Source organism: Narcine bancroftii, chromosome 6, assembly GCF_036971445.1.
Source record: "Narcine bancroftii isolate sNarBan1 chromosome 6, sNarBan1.hap1, whole genome shotgun sequence".
Lineage (NCBI taxonomy): Eukaryota > Metazoa > Chordata > Chondrichthyes > Torpediniformes > Narcinidae > Narcine > Narcine bancroftii.
In genome coordinates, this window is record NC_091474.1 from 82,586,637 (window position 1) to 82,607,510 (window position 20,874).

The window sequence follows — 20,874 nt, forward strand, 5'->3', positions numbered from 1 at the left end:
GATGGCTGCATGCGCGACGGAAGGCTTGTTTTTTCTCTGGACAGGACGGCTTTGTAAGGTGAGCCTGGTGGGCAGCTCGCTTCTTTGCCAGCAGCTCCTGGATTTCCTGGCTGTTTTCGTCAAACCAGTCCTTGTTTTTCCTGGAGGAGAAGCCCAGTACCTCTTCAGTGGATTGCAGTATGGTAGTCTTCAACTGATCCCAGAGGGTTTCAGGGGACGGGTCCGGGAGGCGGGTTGCAACGTCGAGCTTTGCTTTGAGGTTTGCCTGGAAGTTTCCTCTCGCTTCGTCTGACTGCAGTTTTCCAACATTGAACCTCTTTCTGGGGGCTTTATTGTTCCTGGGCTTTGGCTTGAAGTGAAGGTTGAGCTTGCAGCGAACCAGCCGGTGGTCAGTGTGGCATTCCGCGCTAGGCATGACCCTGGTGTGGAGCACATCTTGTTTGTCACTTTCTCGCACCAGGATGTAGTCCAGGAGGTGCCAGTGTTTGGATCGGGGATGCATCCAGGTGGTCTTAAGGCTGTCCCTCTGCTGAAAAAGGGTGTTTGTAATGACAAGCCGCTGTTCTGCGCAGAGCTCCAACAGGAGGCGCCCATTATATTCCGTCCTGTGTAAAGGGTGACCTCGACCACTACTTTGGGCCAAATATCCTGTATAAAAGTCAACCGCTGCCCCCCCGTTTGCCCATCTAAACTTCCAAAGTTCCAACCACGAACCCTCGCCTTGGCCACCTGCCCACTGAGCTCCCAATGACCGGACTGCAGACCCTCATCCAGATTGCCCGCCCATCCAAGCTCCTGACACCACAAATGTAGACCCTTGTCCTGGCCATTCACCCATCCGAGCTCCCGACACACCACCTAGTTCTGGCCATCTGAGCTCCTGACATTCCAAACGTAAACTTACCACCCTATCCGAGCACCTGACGTCTTGAATGGCACAGGTCAAAAGTGGTATCCATTTAAAGTTGACCCCCCTGGCCCCCACCAAATTTGATCTGAAAAATTGGTCCAAAAAACTTGACTATTACATAGTATGTACTTAGTTGGCCTCTGTCAACTGTCCCTGCTGTAGAGGCGAGGGGTAGAATCCAGGGTAAGTTGACAAAAATGTGCAGAGAATAGAAAAAATGTTAGTGTAAATGGATACCTGGAGCTTGGTGTAATTTCAGTGGGTTGAAGGGTCTGTTTCAGTATTGTGTCCCTCTGTGACTCAATGCATGGCCACCACAGGTGATTTTCTTGGCACTGCTTCTGCAAAAGCCAGGCCAATTATCTCCCCTACAGTTTGTGTGACATAGTTGAGGTACAATGAATCTCAAAGCTTTAAAGCAAAAAAAAACCCTGCACTTTAAATGGGATTGTAATTTTAAACTTCATCATGAATAAGCAGACCACCAAAACATACTCACGGTGATTCGATTTATTTGGAACAGGGACAAAGTTTGTGCAGATGTATCGGGGTCGAATTGATAGGTGATCAGGTTCATGTTGTCAGCAGAACGGGCTTGAATCTGAACCACCTCAGTCCCAGTGGCGATGTTCTCCGTGACTGTAGCTTCGTATGTTGCATTTGTAAACTGTACAGGTTCGTCCAACTCATTTAATAAGGTGACGTACACGGTGCAATGACCCTTGTTGTGAGGTGGTGTCTGGTCCATGGCAGAGATGTTCATCAGATAACTGGTGCTCGTTTCATAGTCCAGGTAATCTACTGTGGTAATGAGACCTGTACTCTCGTCAATGGAAAACTTGTCTTCTGATCCAGTTAGAATTGTGTAGGCCACAATACCTCCACCCCCTGGAAATGAGCACAAAATATTCCATTTCATTTTCTAATTCTCCTGTAAAAAAAGACTAGAAACACCATAAATAATAATGCCTTCAAAATCAATATCAGGTCCTGATTCCACACACTAACTCTGATTGCATGAATGTATTTGATAAATATATAAAAGGAAAACGGTGTCAATCATGTCCCATTTGTTAACATCTTGCCCGAGTCCAAAAAAATGACGGGTTCAAGTCCTATCCAGCTGAAACTAAAATGAATTAGCCAGCACTTCCTCAATTAAGTTTGAGTGATAAATGCTGAACTTGAAATGGCATCCAGATTCCCATAAATGAATGGAAGAAAAACTAAGATGACGAGCCTTTCTGTGGCTTGACTCCGCTTTTCCCAATCAATGTCCGAATCCTTTGACCCACTTTACCCTCAATCAACTCTGTGACTGAACATCACAGACCTGAAATCCATGAATTCACAACCCTGAGAGAGGAAATCTCTCCCTGTCTCAATGCTTGAGGAGGTACTACTTTCTGCTCAAGCCCAGGCTGAGGGGGTTACCCGTGTCCCGGTCGGATGCTCGGACCACGATGACTGACGTGCCAATCCCTGCCGTTTCTCTCAAGCCCAGCCGGTTGTACTGCTGTTGAGTGAAAACAGGCACCTCATCATTCACATCCTCCACATGCACGATGACCTAGGCAAGAAAAGATCAAGTCAACTATTTGGGAAAGGCAAGTGAAGCAAGTTGCCACAATCACATCAACAATTTAGTTACCCTATCAAGGCTCACCAGTAGGGTAACTTAATGTGGTATTTTCTTATAAAAGGTGCAGAGAAAATTAAACTAGGATGGAAAAGATAATGCAGGATCTCAGTGAGGCAGCAGAGGGTGGTCCTGTGGCTCAGTGTGCAGTACTCCTGCCTTCCAGACCTCAGTTCTTTTCTGTTATTGCACTAATTACGCTAAGCAATGAATATTTTGCTTTCCTGAACACTTATGAGTGTATTTTATGGATTTTGAGCTGCTGATCATGAAAGTTACCTTAAATATTTTGATCACGTACCAATTTTTAGATATGATCTATTTGTGTGATTTCCTGTCCTATTTTAAGTCTACTTCAAGCATACAAAACCATAAAATTCTGCATTTTCTGCATTTGCACTTGGACTTCTTCCCTGCTGATCTTGGTGCCGTCAGTGACGGACACGGTGAAAGATTTCACTCGGACATTGTGACTATGGAAAAGCGGTATTGGGGCAAATGGAATCCATCAATGCTGGCCGACTATTGTTGGACACTGACATGAGAGGCATCAGATGCCGAGTACAAATTAAAATCAGCAGTTGAAGTAATGCATTTAATCAGCATCATTGAGCAATTGGACATGCTAAATTCAATAAAAGTTAATTGAATGTTTATTCAACTTCCAACGTGATTCAGCAAATCTGAAATTATCTTTGTGTTCATCTTGAAGTTTATTTTTCAGGAAGTAAACATTTTAAAAATTATTTTCCAGTGTTATTTATTTTTTAAATCTTGTATTTACAGAGAGTTAAGTAAAAACACAGAACTCAGGCGGTCTCGCAAAGCCCATAGGAGGTAAAGATATATTACCAATCTTTCGGGCCTGAGGCTTTCTTCAAGGTATAAGTAAAATTATAGAGAGAAGGGAGAAGAATAAGAGGGGGAGGAATCCAGACCAATGGGACAAAAGGTGTTAATTGGATGTGATAAGAGGAAAGGTGATTTTGGCTCTGTGAAAGGAGACAGAGGGAAAAGGGAAGAGAGAGAGTGAGACAGAACAAGGAAAGGAGACAGGGGGGAAGATGGGTGGGGGGGGTAGTTTAATGGAAACTGGAGAAGCCAATGTTAATGCCACCCAGTTGGAGGGTGCCCAGACTTCTCCACTTTGCGGGTGGTCTCAATCTGTCAATGCATGAGACCTTGGACAGACATGTCAGCAAGGGATGAGATGCCAAATTAATTTCATTTCCCTTTTGAATGCTGTGACTGAATTGTTTCCCACATTGTTTCAAGATGTTGTCGAGTGAGATTTTGGCTCTTACTCTGACTGAGCTCCTCATCCTCCCAAAGTCACCATTGTAAGCCTCCACCTCCAAGACATGGGTGGAGCTGCTCTCTCTGTCCAGCGGTTGGTTTCCTCTGGAGATGAGCCCAGTGGCCTGCTCCATTTGGAAATTGTCATTGGAGTTCCCTGAGAAGAAAAAAAATACACACATCAAGCCAAGAATTCTGAAGCTAAAAATATTATCTCCTTGACCAGCTTTCCTCACAACTGTTAGAACGATAATTTATTTTCTTGTTGACTTCCTACATGGTGCAGGATGCAGCCTGTGATAGCTCCACAATTACTGTGAAGATGCAGGAAGCCCATGTGGCTGATAAAAAAAGCCTTTATTAGCTATCCCTTGGAGAAATGAGAGGGTAACTCACGCCAGTGACAGTAGTGGTGTCCTGTTGTTGGTTTGACTTCGGAAGTTGCCACTTATTTCACTTTGGCACTAAACTACTTCACAGCAGTTTAGAGATACCACATGGTAACAGGCCCTTCCAGCCCACCAGCCTGAGCTGCCCAAACACACCCATGTGACAAATTAGCCCCATCCATCTTTTGAATGTGGGAGGAAACCCATGATGATACAGGGGGAGTGTACAAACATTCAGCGCCAGATTCAAACGTGGGTCGTTGGGGCTGTAACAGCGATGTGCTAACCGTTACGCTATCCGTGTCACCTTGCCAAACACTAGTGGTGAAGAAGGTGAGTGCAACGTTGGCATTCATTTCTGGAGGAATAGCATACAAGAGCAGGGATGTAATGTTGAGGACTCATGTGGAGAAGTGTGTACAGTTTTTAGTGCCTTATTTGAGTAAAGACATGTTGGCATTGGAAAGGATTCAGAGAAGATTTTCTGGAATGATGCTAGGAATGAATAGCATATGAGGAATGATTGTCGACGCTTGGACTATGTACAGAAGGATGGGGGTGGGGGGTCCTCATTGAGGCATTTTGAATGCTGAAAGGCCTGAAGTTGATGTGGCAAGGATGTTTCCCATGGTATGGCAAGAGGGCCATAATTTCAGGATAAGAAGGCGTCATTTAAAAGAGGCGCAGAAAATTTATTTAGTCAGATGGAATTTGTTGCCATAGGCAACTGTGGAAGCGAGGTGTATTTAAGGTAGAGATTGACACGCATTTGATTAGTCAAGGCATCAAGGGTTATGGGGAGAAAGCCGGGGAGGGGGCTGAGTGGGAGGATGGATCAACTCATGAATACAATGGCGGAACAGACTCCATGCACGTACTTCTGCTCCTATGTCTTGTGTTCTTGTGAGTTGAACAGAAGCATGGCATTTAGCCTTAACTGCATTGACCTGACTGATTTACTCTCTCCACAGAGAGTATTTATTTTATCTTCTTCCAATAATGACTATCTTAAAAAGTGGAATGGCCTAATTTTCCAAAGCATCCTCTGTGAATAAACCTCTGGGGAAGGACACTTTTGGAGTCTAATAGTTTCAAGATCCTATTGTAGCTGCCTTCACCACCAATGCCGGTGGCACATTCCACATACCCACCACTCTTTGTGTCCCCTGTACTTACTCCCAAGCACCTTAAAACTCTGCCCCTTGTGTTAGCCATTTCAGCGCTGGGGGAAAAAAAACCCTCTGGCCATTCACATGACCACCTTCTGTGATTGACAGTGAATGGAAGACCCCAGCACTCCTGCTGAAAGAGATTCCCTCACTAATGGTAATGAAATATTTGTGACCTTTCTGTCTAGCCAGTGCATCTACACAGCCAAACTCCATGGAAAACAGCTGCTTCCAGCGCAAATAGCTCCTTGAATTCGATTGCAATGCTTCATGCAAAGTCAGCCAGGTGTTGGAGGAGCAGGTTAATGTTACCTGAGAGGATTCTATACCAAATCTTCCCATTATCTCCTTCATCTGCATCAGTGGCTTCCACCTATTAAAGCAAAAGGAAAGCCAGATTCAGCAGAAACGCCCACAATGAGCAGCTTCTGAGCTGCACAGGCAGGCTAAATCTCAGAGCCAGGTTTTCACGCCTCAAAGATACCAAAACTGGAATTGAGGTGCAATCTCTTTTCCCAATCACCAGGACAAAAATTGCTTTTGCAAACATCAACCCTCTCAGAAACACATCAGAGAGAATCTTCTCACTTATTACTTCACGAGACATGAACAATGAAGTCAGCACTCACAGGCGATGTCAAGATGCCTTTGAGAAAGGAGTGGTATGTCACTTTTTGTAAGTATTGCAGCTGCTTTGGTAAAGGTGTGCCTGTTGTAAACTGAGACCAAGCATTAATGAAGGAACAGCCAATATTAGAAGGGTGCGGTGTTAGAGGATAATCTGCAATGTAATGGTGTCCCTTACAGCTATGGCCTCGCAGTAAATGCTGTGGGTTTGGGATGCGCTGTCAAATCAGCCAATGTGTGGTTTGCAGCTGGCGTCCACTGCATTTCTAACTTGTGGGTGACAGAAGGAGTGGATCACAAAAACAAGTCAATGTGATTAAACACAAGAACTGCAGATGCCGGAACCTTGAGCGGACGGAGAAAAGATGGAGGGATACAGAAGGCCAAACAGCAGGTTTTTGGGAGGGAACTGAGAAAACCAACAGGGTCACAGAGAGACATGCAAACTTCACACAGACAGCACCTGAGGTCAGGATTGAATGCAACAAGCTGATGGAGCTTTAGTTTAACGGAGCCAATCTTGCCATCAGCTCCATCGTAAACAGCTTATATTTCATTATATCCACTCACTGACAATGAAGATTTTGCTTCCTGGATACTTTTGGGTGTATTTTATAAATTGTGGGCTGCTGATCATGAAAATCACCTGACAATTTTCCTATCACGTCTTTCAGATAGAACCTATTTTTGTGATTTCCTGTTGTATTTTAAGTCTACTTCAAGCATACAAAACCATGAAGTACCACATGTACCATTGAAAATTAATTTTCTGCATTTGCACTTGGACTTCTTCCCTGCTGATCTTGGTGCCGTCAGTGATGTACATGGTGAAAGATTTCACTAGGACATTGTGACCATGGGAAAGCGGTATCGGGGCAAATGGAATCCATCCATGCTGGTCGACTATTGTTGGACACTGACACAAGAGGTATCAGATGCTGAGTCCAAATGAAAATCAGTGGCAAAACATTATTAGGTCAGTTGAACTAATGCAACATGTCAGCGTCATGACGCGATTAAACATGCTAAATTAAATAAAAGTTAATTTAATGTTTCTCCAACTTCATACATGATACAAAAATCTGAAATGATCTTTGTGTTCAGCTTTAAGTTCACTATCAGAATCCCCAATCTTTTTTCAGGAAGAAAACCCTTTGAAAAAATTTGTTGTTCAGTGTTTTTTTTAAATGATATAGAACCAGAGAAGACCCTTCCAGTCTATGAAAGCTGTGCTGCCCAATTTCACCCAATGAACCCACCAACAATATCGACTTTGGAGAATGACAGGAAACCAGAGCACCCAGAGAAAACCCATGCATGTTACGGGGAGGCAGCGCTGGATTTGAACGGGGTCGCTGGCGCTGTAATAGCATTGTGCTAACTACTGTGCTAACCCTGCTGCCCAATCACTGAACCCTTCTGTTTCTGGTCATTCTCGATCACAGGTATGTATAATATTAATCACATTTCTCACACCATCACTTCCTTCATTGAAGTGTGTGTCATCTCCAACTTAAGGTCTTTGATAGCACCTCCCAAACCCTCATTAACATCTGTAGACAAATAAAAATACTATCACGTGAGAGCAGACCCAATTTTATCCAATTATTTTCTCAATTTATATTTTCCCATTAGCAAGAACGATCTGGTCCCTCTATTATCTCAATATCAGAACTAAACTATTATTTTGCTGCTATCTGTCTGATTTCATGAAGCCAGGTGAGGCATCAAGATAATCATATGAATATTAACAGATAATTCTGAGGCTAAATACATGCAAAAGTTTCACTTTCAAGAGATTCAAGATGTAATAAAACAGGTGTAATATTACACAAAATTAGCTTTAGTCTACTGGAAGGCAGACAGATTAGCCATCAGCAGAAATTACAGGTGCCTCCTACAATCAGAGTCAGAGAAACAAAGACAGAAGTCCCCCCCACCCCAGAGTCACTGAGTTTCTGTGGTCTCGCCTCCAGCGCTCCCGCAGCCTCCACAGCTACTCAGGCTCCATTCCAAACCATCGGCAACCTGAGCTCCAGATCCAAACCGCCGGCACTATCAGGAAGCCTTCAGCGTCCTTGGCACCCTTTTGTATCTCGGTTCTGTTGGATCTTTTAACGAGCATTTTTAATCCTGTACGGAGCCATCAGCAGTTGGATTGGGCGCTCGACCCTGCGGAAGAGCGCTGTGTCTTCACTCTCCACAGGTCCACACCAGCAGCAGTGCTACCGTTACAAGTAGCTCCGGCATTGGACCATTTTTTTTCTAAACACGCATTTTCTAAACAAATTGTTAAAAAATTGATCAAGAGACAATAATAATTTTGGATGTATTGGTGGTTCCTTCTGAACCTGCAGATGGAGCTCTTCCATTAGGAGCACAAGTCAACACGAATTGATTCAATATTTCATTTTCTGTTTGAAAAAAAGTGAATTTGGAGTTAAGCAACGAGAAATTGCGATGTACAGAAATGGATTTAAAAAATTTTGTGTATTCAGAAAAAAAATGTTGCCTAAAGTGGGATTGCAAGTACAGTTATTATCGCACAAAGAAATTGCTCTGCTAGCAAGGAACAACTCGGACACCATGGCTTAAAAGCATTAACACAGTGTTGAAAGAGTGGTCTGCTGAATGCCATGCCATCAGAAGCTATAAATTGAAGATTGTCCATCTTCCTCTCCCTGGTCACTCACAATTGGCAGTTACTCACAAGTTTCTATTTTAACAAGGATTGCACGCAGATTCGAGCAAATGCATTATTCTAAATACAGATCTAACCTGCATTTTCTTGCTAACCGATTATTTTCTCCCTCTCTGAATAGTTATTCCCTTTCAAAATGTAATGCACTGGACAACCTTTTATGTGCCAGAGGCACTTTAGCCCTTTTACTTGGAAGATGACAACTTTCACAGATCCAAGTTGCACTTAAACCCCAGGCTCTGTAAAAAAAAAACGCTCCTGGAGACAATATTTGGTTTTTAATCTTCCTTTTTTCCAATTCAAACAAGAGTGTGCTATTGGAACCCCACACAAACCTTTTGAAATTTGAAAACTTCTATCTGCAGAGACAGACGAGATCAATACACAAAACTCACGTAATGAGAAAATGGATGTTGGAAGGTTTATCTTAAAAATCATCAATAAATGATTTCCAAGTAAACAAAACAATCTTCTTGCATGTGCTTCAATTCTGTCGGTTTTGTCCACTCCCTACATTCTTGTCGGCTTTCCAGTTGCTAACCTCAGATTTACTGGTTTGTGGAAGGATTCTCAGACTGGAGAAGCAGGAGTTAGTTGGTGACTGTAAATTATCCCTAACACGTGCATGAATAGAAGAGTCTAGTGGGTGGGGGGGGGGGGGGGGGGGTGAGGGGAAGAAAATTGGATCAGTGTGTGTAAAAAAAAAAATGGATTAGCATGAACCTGAAAGGTCTGCTTTGGTTCTGTTTAACTCCCAGCCCTTTCCGTTGATAAACATCATTAGCCATGGCAGCTTGGAGCTGAGGAACATGCTGGAAGACTATAGATCTGGTTATGAGACAGTCTTGGACTCAGTGGCCAAGGCTGACTAACTTTAGCAATCAAATTGGTTTGGGAGGGGACAGGTATATTCCAATCACACAGAAACCATGGCTATAGTGTAAACTCCACATGAAGTTCAGCTTCTTTTCCTATTTAGCCATAAGTCATTCAAATGCTTGTCTGCAGTCAGGCACCTAAAGATAACATGAAACAAAGTGTATTCTTATTGAATGGTGAAACAAGCTCGAGGATCCAATTGGCCTGTTCTTGCTTCTAATTCATATCTATCAGAACCTAATTGAAAATGAGCACAATAGTTTTGGAAAAGAGAGGATAAACCATAAGCTCCTGGAGGAATTCAGCAAGTCATACTGTTTCCATGGGTAGAAATGATCAGTCAACATTTTGGGTCAGGACCCCTCACTGAGACTAACAGAGGAAGAGTAATATCAAGCATGGAAAGAACCTGGGCTGGGGCTATGAGGTGATAGGGGATGGGACAGAAGGTTGGAGAAACAGGAGGAAGCCACCAGAGAGGATGGGGAAAGGTGTTCAGTTCTGCTCTGTTTGTGGGTCTTGATCTTCCATGAGCCAATCATTTCAGTTCCTTGCAGCATTCTCAGAGACATGTCTATCCTATTTTAGGTAACCCCCACCTCTATCTTGTTCCAGTGTTTCCAGCCCTTCTTTACCTTCTGTTCTTACTTTCCTCTCTAACTTTCCCTCCTCTTAGTGGTTTCTCTGTCTCTCCCACCTTCTGCCTAGTACCCAATCACAGCTCCTCCCCAGCCACTTCCTTCCCTTATATACTTGATATCACCTCCTCCTACTTTAGTCTCAATGAAAGGTCCTGACACAAAATGTTGAGTAACCATTTCTACTCTCCAGCATATGCAGTACTTGTGTTTATGGAATGTCTGTCTGCTTCCTTGAACACAAATAATACTCTCCTGCCACTTAAGACCATAAGACACAGGAGCAGAAATAGTCTGTTCAGCACACTGAGGGTGCCCCACTGTTCAATCATGAGCTAATCCATTTTCCCACTCAGTCCCACTGCCCGGCCTTCTCCCCATAACCTTTAATGCCCTGGCTAATGAAGAATCTATCACTCTCTGCCTTAAATACACCCAATGACCTGGCCTCCACAACCAGTTGTGGAAACAAATTCCACAGATTTACCACCCTCTGGCTGAAGAAATTCAGCCACATCTCTGTTCTAAGCGGACACCTTTTAATACTGAAGTTGTGCCCTCTTGTCCTTGAAACATTCTTAGTGAAACATTCTTTCTACATCGACTCTGTCCATGTCTTTCAAAAACATTCAAAATGTTTCAATGAGATCATAAGAACATAAGAAATAGGGTCTGTCGACCCTGGTCCTCCATTCAATGAAATCATTGCTGATCTGATGATGGGCTCATCTGCACTTACCTGTCTTTCCCCCCATATCCCTTAATTCCCCTACTATATAAAAATCTATCCATCTTTTATTGAGGCCACCTCCACTGCTTCAATGGGCAGCGAATTCCACAGATTCGGCACCCTCTGGGAAAAGCTGTTCTTCCTCATCTCTGTCTTAAATTTACTACCCTGAATCCTGAGGCTATGTCCCCTTGTTCTGGTCCCCTCCCCAATCTTATCTATGCCTTTTATTATTTTATATTTTTCGACAAGATCCCCTCTCATTCTCCCAAATTCCAATGAATACAGGACAAGAGATGTCAAACGCTCCTCATATGATAACTCTTTATTCCTGGAATCGTCTGAGTGAACCGCTTTTGAACCCTCTCGAATGTCAGCATATCTTTACCTAAACGAGAAGCCCAAAACTGTTTACTTCTGAAAGATGCTACCCTCTCAACCTCTCCATCTCAATCTGAGACCACTGACACTACTTGCTGTCTGCAGCCGAAAACTCTTGGAGAACTCATTATGTCATTGTGGAGCTTTGACACACTTGAAACCCCAAACTCCAACTCAACATGTCATTGTTGGGCTTCGACACACTGGAAGCTGCCCACAACTCCACTTCTTGCTACCTTTACAAATTGAAAAGAATGTGGGGGACTGTTCCAGTAAAGGATATGAGGAAAAGGCAGATAGAGGGAGATTAGCCTATCACCAGATCAGACATGATCTCATTGAATGTCGGAGCAGCCTCGACAGGCTGGATGGCCGACTCCTGCTCTTACTTCATATGAATGATAAACAGCCGGTTCGAAAATGGTCTGGTGCAGTTTACAAGAGAAAAAATAGGAGAGGCCATGAATGCATATTTCTTCCTCTCTGGGATAATGTACTTGATTCCTGCTGCTTTGAACAGAACCCAGCTGACAGAAAATAATGGAGATTCACATACACACCACAAACACAGAATTACACCCATTACACAAAGACCGGGTTCAATTACACAGAATAATAAATAATATTTGTTTGAAACTAGATTGTGTCTGGTCTATAAGGTGCGCTGGAACCATGAATGTTCTAAATTCATATTCCAATGCCCTTTCTCTGTCTTGCTATCGCTTCCTCTGAGCTCATTTATCCACCGATATTTTCTCTTTCACTCTCCTGCTGTAATCACTCTGATTCATTCCTAATTCATTCTCCGACATTGTCACATTCTCTCTCTTCTGCTGCTCTGTCATCCTCCCTCTCCCACTGATGCCTTCTATTTGCCTGTCATGGCCCTTGCACCAGCTCCCTTTCTCTGTCTTTGTGGGTTTCACGGACATTCATTATTTATAACACTAAGAATGTGCTCTCTAGGGCAAGAATATTTTAGCTGTCTCATTGATGCTACTGGCATCAGGTTGCAGATCATTGGAGAGGTCGACCCATCACACAATCAAACAGCAAAATAAATTATTTCACGTCTTTCTGTTTTTGCTTTACCTGTTATCTATTTTCTCTTCTCTATATCACTTTTGTTATCTATGCATTTTATTTTATAGATCGTTTATTGTCATGTAATAGTACAGAATATGTAAAATTACATGAAATTGGCTTCTGCTGTAATGCAGCTAGAGTTGCTAGTTGTGTCATGCACCACCCCTTAAAGAAAGAAAGCAAAGCAAAAGAGAGTCACTGAGTGTCTCACATATTTGCCTCCAGCGCTCCTGCACAGACTCCTGTTTCATCCATCAGTAACCTGAACTCCAGATTCAAACCGCCGACACAATTAGGATTCAGCGCCCGGGGACCTTGGGGAGTCCTTCAGAACCACCTGTACCTCCAGCACTTTTGTGTATTGCACTTGACCCCAGCATCTGCAGATTTTCTTGTTTAACTCGATGACTCCACGGTTAATCTTTCAGAATGTGGAGAAAACAACGGCTCTGTGTTATTGTAAGCAGAGACAGACATCTCACAGCAACCCCATTAATCCTCTTGTTTCTCTGCAATCTCTCCTCCCACATTAGTTCCACCTCAATACTCTTCTACTGCTTAGTTACGATGGGAATAATTTAGGACGAGAGGAAATCTGAGTACCCTTGGCAATCCAGGCAGGGAGGTTGAATGAGGAAGTTCACAGAGCACCGCAGGTCAGGATCGAACTCTGGCTTATCAGTATCAACTGCCGCACTGCAGTTCCAGCAAAAAGTGACGGCCCTTGCCCAGTCCTCAAAGGAAGCTGCTCGCAAAGGTCAGGCGACCTCATTAGTTTGGACTTCCCTTCTTTGTTGATGCCATCAGATGTCAATACAAAAAGATGCTTGGCGTCCAATGACAGTGATTTCTCAGAGCTCGTGATGCTGCCTTCAGGTCAGGGGATAGCATGGCATGAAGATCAACCGCAGCTGACCTCTCCTGTGCAATCTGGAAGGCTCAGTGTGGGTATACACAGAGAATCCACAGACAGCTGTGCGACACTGGTGACATGAGCTGCACGTGGCAAGAGATCAAGACCACCGGGATCACTGTCTGATGAGGGGGCACAAAATTATTGAGGATCCCTTTCACCCTGTACGCAGCATCTTTCAGCTGTTCCTGTTCAGGAGTATCAGAGCCAGCACCACCAGGCTGAGAAGCAGTTTCTTTACACAGGCAGTAAGAATACTGAACGACCAAAGGAACTGCTCACACTGACCATCCGTGACTCTCTTATTTACAAAACAATACTTATGTACGTGTTTATTTGTATATTTGAATACCTGTCTTGCATACATATCATTTGTATATATGCCTGCTATGTCTGGTCGTGTTTTAAATTTAGACATGCATCACAGTAACAGGCCATTTTGGCCAACAAGTTCATGCTACCCAATTAACCTCCACCCCAAGTACGTTTTGAATGGTGGGAGGAAATTGGAGTCCCCAGGGAGAATCTACGCAGAGATGGGGAGAATGCACAAACTCCTTACAGACAGCGCAGGATTCGAACCTCAGTCCCAACTGTTGGTGCTATAAAGGCGTTGCGCTAATTGCTACACCAACTGTGCCACCCATGATCTGTGTGTTTTGCACCAAGGACTGGAGAACACTGTTTCACTGGGGTTGTGCCATCAGATGACAATCAACTTGACTTGATCTCATCTAAGTGGCTGAACAATCAATCCCTTCAAAGAATATGCACAGGTGCCAAATCAGGAAGGAAAATCAACGGTGTCAAAGCTAATATATTAAACATCACACAGTTAAAAATAAAAACAGGAGCACACATGCTAGATTAAAATAGAAGCTGAAGTGCAAAACATTTTCAAAAATTAGCAACTATTACAATTTTACACATATTTAAATTAGCGTTATTAAGAGCCCAGAAATGTGGTAATGTAATTATGGCTTGGATCAGCATCAGACAACAAAACACATGTTTTAGGGGATTTTATGCCATAACAAATTTCAATCATTTATCAAATTTGTCATCAACTCATCAATTTCTGTGACTGGTGGAGGTTGTGAAGAAGCACTTGAACAGTTCTAACCACAGAGAGATATCAAACATATTGTGAGTGGAACTCTTGTAGATTCTATCGGTGAGGGAACGCTGTCAACTGGCGCCTTCCAGGCTGCAAGATTACATGCTGAGGGACGTACTGAGGCCTGCTGCAGCCAATGCGAGAGGACTGTGGGAAAGACCACAATCTAGAGTCCTCCTATTACGGGGCATTGAGGGACCGAGACCATCAGGAAGACCCTCAAACAGCGGAGTGGGGAGAAGTGACAAGGTGCTACTGTGGTGATAATAGTGTATTTAGAGAACAAATGTAATAATGTATATTGATAGGGATGAATAGATATGATTGACATTATGGGTGTGAGAAGTCTGAACCATTTTCTTTTTTGTAAATAATTTATTGTGAATTGTTACAGGCTTCTGTTATTCTTTATCTTTATTTTATGTGTTATATTTTAGAAAAGTTACTTTGGGGGTTGGATCAGGGAAGAAACTCTCAGATAACAATCTTTTTAACAGGGCACCTACTTTAGGTGAGATTGACACTGCTATTGTGTTCTCCTTTTCAATTTGCTGTGGCCATTGTAATGGTCACTTTTGACTGACCTGTATCTGGGTCAAGAAAGCAAGATCATTCTTACATTTGGATCATGACCATTTTGATGGTTATTTCATTTATCCTTTGCCTGGGTTCGTGAAAACATGGTGGAGGTCATAAGTTCCGCAGTCGCTATGCAAAGAAAAGGGGAATTGTGAAAAATCATTCGTATGAAGAAACATTTCTCTGAAAGCCATTTGACAAGAATTTGTGAGTTTTGAGAAATCTGAGGACTCGGTATCTCATCTACCCCATAATTACTTCTGAATATTAGTTTAAAGATTCTGAGTTTCAACGCAAGATTTTGAAGAGTGTACTTTGAATTGACTTTTCAGAAATGTGCCAAAGCTGTAATGATTTGGGTAACCACCCCCCACCCCCCCACACATACTTGCCCATAGTTGGGGTTAAGTTTAGATTTAAATGAGATATTATATTATTAATAGTGATTAATAAAAATTATTGTTTTGAAGATACCATTTTCTTGGTGAATTTCTGTTGTTGCTAGTTTATGATAGTTAAGAAGGTCTATGGGATGCTGGGCTTCATTAATCAGAGGACTGAGTTCAAGAGTCGAGAGATCATGTTACTGGATAGACCACACTTAGACTATTGTGTTCAATTCGGGTCACCTTGTTATAGGAAGCATGCAGAAATTATAGAGAGGGTGCTGAGGAGATTTATCAGGATGTTTCCTGGATTGGAAACGTCTTATGAGGTAAGGTTAGCAGAGCTGGGACTTTTCTCTTTGGAGGGAAGAAGGATGAGAGGAGACTTAATAGAGGTCTCCAACATTATGAGAGGCATAGATAGGGTGGACACCCAGCTCCTTTTTCCCAGGCAAACACCAGAGAACATGTGTACAAAGTGAAGGGAGGGAAGTTTAGGGGAGACATCAGGGTTTTGTTTTTTCACACAGAGATTTGTGGGTGCCTGGAAGGCCTTGCTAGGGATTTGGTGCAGGTTGGTGAACATTAGGGGGATTTAGGAAACTCTTTGGAACATGGTTGAAAGCAAAATCGAGGGTTGTGAGGTAGGGAAGGCTTAGTAATTTTTTTGGTAGGAATATAAAGGGCAACACATCAAGGGCTAAAGGGCCTGCACTAGCTACAATGTTCTATAAGCAGCACGCTATAATTTTTTGGACCCAAGCCCTTCCTCGTGGTATTTGTTCAGAAATCCTGATAGTGGGTCATTTGCCCTGTCAGTCTCAAATATAATTGGGGATACAGAAAGTGTGGGGTATACAGCTGTGGCTGGGGTCGAGGGGGTGTGCTTGATCTCTAGGGGTCAGGAACAAAGGTGGACTTGCAACCGGAGGCACGACATGGAGTGCTTGCATGTTCCTTGCTCTCCCTAAACTCACCAGATTTGCTTGAAAATCTATTATGTGACTAACGTGTTTTAAAACAAAGATGAAAGTGTATTTGGTATAAACAGATGTAACATCCAATCGATTGGAAAATCTGCTAGCATTATTTGTTGCCTGCTTTTGGATTGTCTGAGGAATGATCTTGATATTATATTGTGACCTACGCAAACCCAGGCAGACAAAATGACTCTTTATACGCTGACAAGTATTTTGACATCTGACGTGCCAGGGAAGGCAACTGCCTGTCTGTGTGCATCAGGAGTCCACAGAAAGCAATGATGGCATGACCAGGGTAAACAATAAAATCTGCAGATGCTGGGATCTAGTTCAGCATTTAAAACTGCTGGAGAAATGCAGCAGCACACACGCAGCAAACAAAAGGCGAGTTGCCATTTTGGGCCTGAGTGGAGCCAAAGGGGTCGACAAACTCATGCAGCCTGCAGGCGACTGCGGTCGATGGACTCACACCAGGCTGCAGACTGCAGGAGACTGGCTCGAGTCTGGCTGAAGAAGTAGAGGTATCAGAACTGAGATGTGAAAGGATGCTGAGGGCTTCCTGATCGTGTCAGAGATTTGGATCTGGCACTTAGATTGTTGATGATTTGGCTGAAAGATTGTTTGGCTGTGGGAATGCTGGAGGCAAATCCGTGGACACTCAATGATTCTGGGAGAACCCTCTTCTGCTTCTCTTTCTCTGATTGATCAGGGGCACCAAGCAATTTCTGCTGATAGTGAATTTTTGCCTGACAGTAGACAAAAGGAAATTTTGTGTAATATCACATTCTTATAAATTTTTTAAAAATGTAGACATACAGCATGGTAACGCCGTTTTGGCCCATGAGTCCATGCTGCCCAATTTACACCCATTTGACCTACATCCATGGTACATTTTGAACGGTGGGAGGAAACCGGAGCACCCAGGGAAAACCCACACAGACACGGGGAGAATGTACAAACTCCTTACAGAAAGCGCTGTAATGGCATTGCACTAACCACGACACCAACTGTGCTGCCCTCTGTTTTTTTACATGGCAATAAAAGAATCTTAAATCTTGAACATCCATCCAAGAGGCCGACATAGTCTCAGTGAGAGGACTCAACTGTGCTCCAAGAAATTTGAACAAATGTAACCTGCAGGATGCTGGGAAGCAGAAGTAACCTACTTGACATAGACCTGATGGGCCAAATGGTCTCCTGGGCTATAAATTTCTCTGATTCCTCAGTACTTCAACCTACGTGATATTGCTCATGTCCTTAGTGTGGGATTTGAACCCCTATACTCAAGATTCAAAAGCCATTATTGAAACTTGACATCAATTACCATAAACTTCAGGAAGAACAACATTTATCAATGACTATTAATCAATAAACAATGACAATGAGTTGTTATGAGGAAACAAAATGCTGCTGGGGGAATGGCCTTGATCCAGTGTTGACCATCCTTTTGCTTTCACAGATGCTTCACCTGAAGAGTTCTTCCAGATGTTTGATTTTCTTTCCTCAAGCATCTATAATATTTTATGCTTTGAAGTGTTAACCTTTGCCTTGGATGGTGCAAGAGTAACAACCTGAGCCTGGACAAGATGAAAGAGATGATTGTGAACTTCAGTAGGGCCAGGAACGACACCTCAACAACTCTGTAGTAGAGACAGTGGAGAGTACCAAGTTTCTTTGAGTTCACTTAACTAGTGACCTATCGTCGGCACTTGTCAGGAAAGCTCAACACCGCTTGCACTTCCTGAGAAGACTGAAGGCTACTGGCATGATCTACTGGGATCGTTGTCTGAAGACAGGATGAAAAATCATTGAGGACCCCTTCCACCTGCACACAGCATCTTTCAGCTGCTCCCATCGGGAAAGAGATACAGGAGGATCAGAGCCAGCACCACCAGGCAGAGGAACAGCAGAGAGAATGCTAAACACTAACCATCCAAGATGCTCATATTCATGAAGCAATATTTATTTATTTAGTTGTATACACGAATACTTGTCCTGCACGTGTTTAGTTTGTCGGTATGTGAATTATGTCTGGTTGTGTGTCTGCATGTTTTGAACCAAGGTCCAGAGAAAGCTGTTTCGTCAGGTTGCACTTATACAATAAGATAACAATAAACTTGATTTGAAAAGAGATGAAAAGTATTGGACTTGGTGGGACCAGATGGGATGGGGTTACCTACAGTTGGAAAATTTGATATTTAAGGTGTGTTATTTATTAATTCTCCAGCCTCATCCTCCAGAGGTTCCACATTAAACTTGGCCACTCTCCCTTTATATTAAATATCCATGGAAACTTTTTGTTTGTTTTGTTATTACATCCGTTTTACATAATATGCACCTTCTTTATTTGCCTGCCAAAAGAGACAACTCTACACTTTCCCAAATCATAAACCAATTGCCAGATCTTTGCTCACTTGACTCACCTTCTCAGAATCCCTCTGTAAACTCTCTACATCCTTTTCAAAACTTGCTTTCCTGAACGATTTTTAGTTTTCAGCAACTTTATCTTTGCTGCCATCACCAAGTTGATCATAAAGCTTTAAAGAAGTTGAGGCTCCAGCACCAGCCTGTAGCACACTACTCCATACATCGTTCCATCTGGAAAATGACTCATTTATGCTCATTTGCTGTGAAATAGCCAATCTTCTGTCGACACCAATGTGTCACCCGTTGCACCAAAAACTTTTAAAATCATTATGCATTTAATGCTTACAATGCAGGACATATTTATTTTGCAATGAACCTTGCTTGCTCTGAAAGATCCACTCAATCCATCCTAGTCCCTTGCTCTTTCTTGACATTACAACAGAAACTATGCTTTGAAAAGTATTTCATTGACTGTAAAGTCAGTTAGGACAGCGTGAGATGAGAGAAGGACTGGGAAAATCGGTGTCTTATTCTTCATTGTAAAACAAGCTGACAATTTGTAATCTCTTGTTCTACACATTGTACAGAATTCTACTGTCCATCTGATATGCTAGCTTACATGTTTGGTTTCCATATTCATTTTCAAGTATCCAATAAAGATAAATACCAACCAGGATGCACTACAAGACTCATAGCCGGGATATTAAACCTTTCTGCCCCCACTAGAACAAATGCAAGGCAGAGGAAATCATAACAGCCTTTGATCAGCCATAATATGAATTGATGATGTGATTCTTCATTTATTATCTGGGAGTATTCCAAGAAAGCACAATGCACTGGAGTTAAATACAGGGTTTACTTCTACTTACACCTGTTCCTTTTCTAATTCCGAAGAACTGGTCGTAACTCGGACTGGACGCAAGTTGGATTCGCCCCACTGCGCAGGGCTTAGTGAGGTCTTGAAGAAATTTAAAAAAAAGATTTTCAACAAATAAACCTTTAATGAAGAATATATGCATATGTAGAGTACAGTACCTTTAATAAAGATATTCAACATATGAAACTAGTAAATAATAAAGTAATTGGACTTCAGTGTCGAGCTGTGACTGGGAGCGGGAATCGTCAGTTTACTAAAAAAGTTAATTTGTGTTTTAATTTCAACTGTAATTTCAACCATTTATTGAAACCCGATTTAGCACAAACCTGCTTTTATCATGATGTGATTTTTTTGGACCCAAACTATCGTGTTACAACAGGGTTCCACTATATACAGTACTTTTAATATAAAATATATGTGTACAGTAGTTTTAATAAACATTTTTTTTTAAATTTTGGTCGTTTGTGCATGTGGATGTAACTTGTGTAGGTCAGAAATCGTGGTCTACCTGTAGTCAAAGGCAAATTGGTGACTTATTCTGTTGACAAGTCCACATGCATACAACAAACTTTAAACTCTGATTTCATGCTTGCTTGTGTGATCCTTTTCCTTGGGGTTAAGTGCCATAATTATTTGAAAAGCTCAAGTGAGCATCTGCATTATGTCTTTGTTGCACTGAGTAGTTCTTGTTTGCTCATTTCCCATCAAGATCTGAATTCACAATTACTGACATTTGTTAATGCTTAATGATAATAAATTGGCACATGCAAAGCTTGTGGTAGATTTGCATGATTTTAACCAAATTCTGATTAACCTGCTGATGGAGGTAAATTAAGTTGCTAATGTGCACTAATGGTGGCCTCTTTGCTTTAAGATTTCACAGCCAATCACCTACTGGAGACTTGCCAAGCACTTTGACCTTCAAGTCAGTGCATCGTTCCTGGGTTTGCCACTGTTACAGATATTTGTGTCTTTATTCACACAGAACTACATAGCACACAAGGAGGTCATTCAGCACAGCACCTGGATACGCCTCTCAAAAGTTTCTTTTACGCAGAACTTGAAAGCCAGGTTTCATCCACCTTTTGAGTGAAAGAATTGCATTGGATGCCATCGGTGCTCTGTGGTTAGTAAAAGATAACTTAAGGTGGCAATGTGAGTGGAAAGAAGAAGGTTGAAATCCACTGTCCCAATTCATGATTTGCAAAAG

At 42.5% G+C, this 20,874-nt stretch overlaps 1 protein-coding gene across 10 annotated transcripts in view; it reads right to left on the reverse strand.

The window, feature by feature from the left end:
* The window catches only part of cdh23 (cadherin-related 23), an 874,975-nt gene that overhangs the window by 230,706 nt on the left and 623,395 nt on the right, over positions 1-20,874 (reverse strand). For all 10 annotated transcript variants that reach the window (XM_069885557.1, XM_069885556.1, XM_069885568.1 and 7 more), the window contains 4 exons: positions 5,716-5,776; positions 3,854-4,002; positions 2,345-2,480; positions 1,410-1,798 (listed from right to left, as the gene is read on the reverse strand). In XM_069885557.1, coding sequence (XP_069741658.1) covers positions 1,410-1,798; positions 2,345-2,480; positions 3,854-4,002; positions 5,716-5,776 — 735 coding nt within the window. The remainder of the gene's footprint in view (positions 1-1,409; positions 1,799-2,344; positions 2,481-3,853; positions 4,003-5,715; positions 5,777-20,874) is intronic.